Genomic DNA, 2,842 nt, shown 5'->3' with positions numbered 1-2,842 from the left:
CTCCGCTGGATCTTCCTCCACAACGGTGTAATTTTCCTTCTTGATTGTGGCGATTTAAAGACGAGAACAAGCTGAAGAGAAGAGGAGGCCTCGTCGCTGCTCCGCTCCTCCCGACGTCTCCACTCAAGCCAAAGGCCTCGAAGGCTTTCAAAGAGGGTCTTGAGAACCAAGACTTGAATCAAGTCGAGCACTAGGAAAAAGGTAGAAGAGGAGAGGGAGGAATCGAAGCCGGAGAAGCTACCACCTTGTCTGAAGAGCACGATGTCGGCCAGGAATTTGTTCTTCGGGAAGGACCTATTGAGCCAGATCTCCAAGTTCTACCACGAGCTCAAGAGAATGGCGGTCGGAAGTAAAACTCCCGTTGAAGAAGAGGCCGAGAAGGAGGTCAACAATATGGCTGAAAGCCCTCAACAAGATAGCAAGCTTCTGATCCCAATGTAATCACACACCAAAACTCTAATTTTCTTTTCTTCATCATTTTTCTCCTCATCATCCTAAAAAAATTCTACAGCAAACTGAAGATTGTGATCGAGAAATCAGCATTTCCAAAGGACGCCAGAGCAAATCCTCTGACACCACAACGTTTCCCTTCCCCTCGCGGCATAAAGAACGGAAAGGCTATTGCTAACGGATGATCCCCTCTCAACAGCAAGCCGGTGAGCGATTACACTCTCTCTTAAATTAGTAGAACGTGATCAAGAATGTCATTGGATATTTTTGATCCTAATGATTCTTGATTATGCTTGATCAGGAAAGGGCAGTTCTTCAAGAAGGTTGCAGCAATGTGTCTGTTGCTGGTGATTCTGGAGGGATTACAATAGATTTGTTATGGTTTCTGAAACCTTGTTCTTATCTGGAATAGATTCTTGTTCTTTTATGGCAGAAGCATGTTGCATAGCTCCATGCTCAGCTACTCATCACCGGATCACTCTCCCACTCCTCGCCCACCACTTGTTTGCTGAAATGCCTCACAAAAGTCTCCTCCACCCCGCACTCCTACTTTCTCGGCTTCTTCTCCCGAATTTTAGATCCCTCCACCTTTCAGTGGAACACCATCATCCGGGCCTATTCTTCCTGTCATTTTCCCTGAGAGTCCCTCAATTTGTTCTGTAAAATGTGTCAAAAGAGCACGACGCCCGACGCCCGACGCCTACACATTTTAGTTCATGTTCAAGTCTTGTGGCCTTGCAGGCTCCACCTTGGAAGGGAAAATGGTGCATGCTACGTTCGTAAAGCATTTTCCTGATTGTGATGCATTTGTAGTGAATTCTTTGGTGTATATGTATGTACAACTTGACTACATAGACGATGCCGTGATAGTGTTTAGATCGATCGACATGAAAAAGAAGTTGTATCATGGACGACGATAATCGGGGGACTTGTGAAATCTCGATTCGTGGATGATGCTCTGAAGCTATTCAATGAAATGCCTGTGAGAAATGTGGTCTCTTGGACGAGTTTGATAGTCGACCATGCTAAAGATGGAAGGGCTTCAAAGGCCATTGGGGTGCTCAAAGAGATGATGTTTGAGAACGTTGAGCCAGATACTGTTGCAATGGTTGTAGTCCTATCGGCATGCGTACAGTTGCAGGATCTAAAATTGGGCAAATGGCTTCAACAGATTGTCATCGACAAGAGAATTGGTGTGAACAACAATCTTGCTAATGCACTAATCAATATGTATGTAAAAGGTGGAAGCATCAAGTCCGCTCGTCATATCTTCGATTCAATGAACAACAAGATTACACCAGCATGGAATGCCATCATCGATGGGTACTGTAAGATTGACAATATCGACATAGCTCGATCCTTATTTAAGAAAATGAATGCTCCTGATATCATCTCATTTAACTCAATGATCACCAGATACATACATGGAGGTAGACTTAAGGAAGCATTGTAGTTATTTTCAAAGTTACGAGCATCTGGCTTGCAACTTGATAAGTTCACGGTAGTGAGCTTGCTCACAGCTTATGCTAGTTTAGGTGCACTAAGCCAAGGCAAGATCTTGCATGCTCACATGGAAGAGTGTTTCGTAAAGCAGGATGTGTATCTTGTGATTCTCATAAATATTACAATTTTATTTTTAATAGATTTTTTTGACAATTTTATGAAATTTATGCATTGATTATCTGTTTTGTGCATAAATGTCATTGGATTTTGACTATCATCGACCCTTATGTGGAGGTGGTTTATTTGCTCGATTCACTTAATCATCGCAATCGTCACGAAGACTGGAAATATGTAGTGGATATGAGAGTACATTTTTTTTTTAATTAAGCATTTAATTTATTATTAAAAATAGTTATATGTGCATTATTCGTTGACAATTTTTTTGTTAATATAGGGTCCTCGTCAACCTGATGCAAACACAATGTGGGTTTTATGTGATGAAATTTATGAGAGAAATTATTGAAGGAAATGCCACCAGCAAGAAGGATTCACTTTTCTCAATGGTAATATTTGACATATTCTCAATTTTCTCAAATAATTTTCTTTATTTGATTTTGCTTCTTCATTGCTGATTTTTTTACTAATATAATCTTGTTTTGTTAACAGTTCATGAAAATAATTAACTCTAACGAAGAAATTGATGAAGTACGATCTGAATGAGCGCAATGCGTACTAGACTATATCATTACTAGGTATAAATTACTAGACTTTATAATGATTTTTTTTCATTCACCGAATTATCTTCTATAGTAGTATTTATTGGAGATCTTTAATTTAGTAAAGTATATTGATTACACACAAATAGTCAGCTTTGATACGACAAACATGGGAACCATTCAAGTCATGAATTTGAAATAGTCAAATTATAAGCTTCACCTCTGTTGTATTA

General features: G+C 39.8%; 1 protein-coding gene across 1 annotated transcript; it reads left to right on the top strand.

Moving 5' to 3' along the window:
• The first annotated feature begins 261 nt into the window (after window positions 1-261).
• LOC122023043 (pentatricopeptide repeat-containing protein At3g26630, chloroplastic-like) lies at window positions 262-2,613 on the top strand. The gene is made up of 7 exons (XM_042581141.1): window positions 262-437; window positions 512-617; window positions 752-845; window positions 1,192-1,274; window positions 1,328-1,773; window positions 2,348-2,456; window positions 2,560-2,613. The coding sequence occupies exons 1-7, from the start codon at window positions 262-264 to the stop codon at window positions 2,611-2,613; spliced, it is 1,068 nt and encodes a 355-aa protein (XP_042437075.1).
• The last annotated feature ends 229 nt before the right edge of the window (window positions 2,614-2,842 follow it).

This window comes from Zingiber officinale, chromosome 9B, assembly GCF_018446385.1.
Source record: "Zingiber officinale cultivar Zhangliang chromosome 9B, Zo_v1.1, whole genome shotgun sequence".
NCBI classification, from domain to species: domain Eukaryota; kingdom Viridiplantae; phylum Streptophyta; class Magnoliopsida; order Zingiberales; family Zingiberaceae; genus Zingiber; species Zingiber officinale.
The sequence above is the reverse complement of the archived record's forward strand: the minus strand, read 5'-3'. Positions and strand labels throughout refer to the sequence as shown.

What these genes read in the sequence shown, in the direction of transcription:
- LOC122023043 (XM_042581141.1), top strand. Translation starts at nt 262, where the DNA reads ATGTCGGCCAGGAATTTGTTCTTCGGGAAGGACCTATTGAGCCAGATC. An exon ending in GCGGCATAAAGAACGGAAAG is followed by an intron (nt 618 to 751) that starts GCTATTGCTAAC and finishes ATGCTTGATCAG; the next exon opens with GAAAGGGCAGTTCTTCAAGA. An exon ending in GTTATGGTTTCTGAAACCTT is followed by an intron (nt 846 to 1,191) that starts GTTCTTATCTGG and finishes GTGGCCTTGCAG; the next exon opens with GCTCCACCTTGGAAGGGAAA.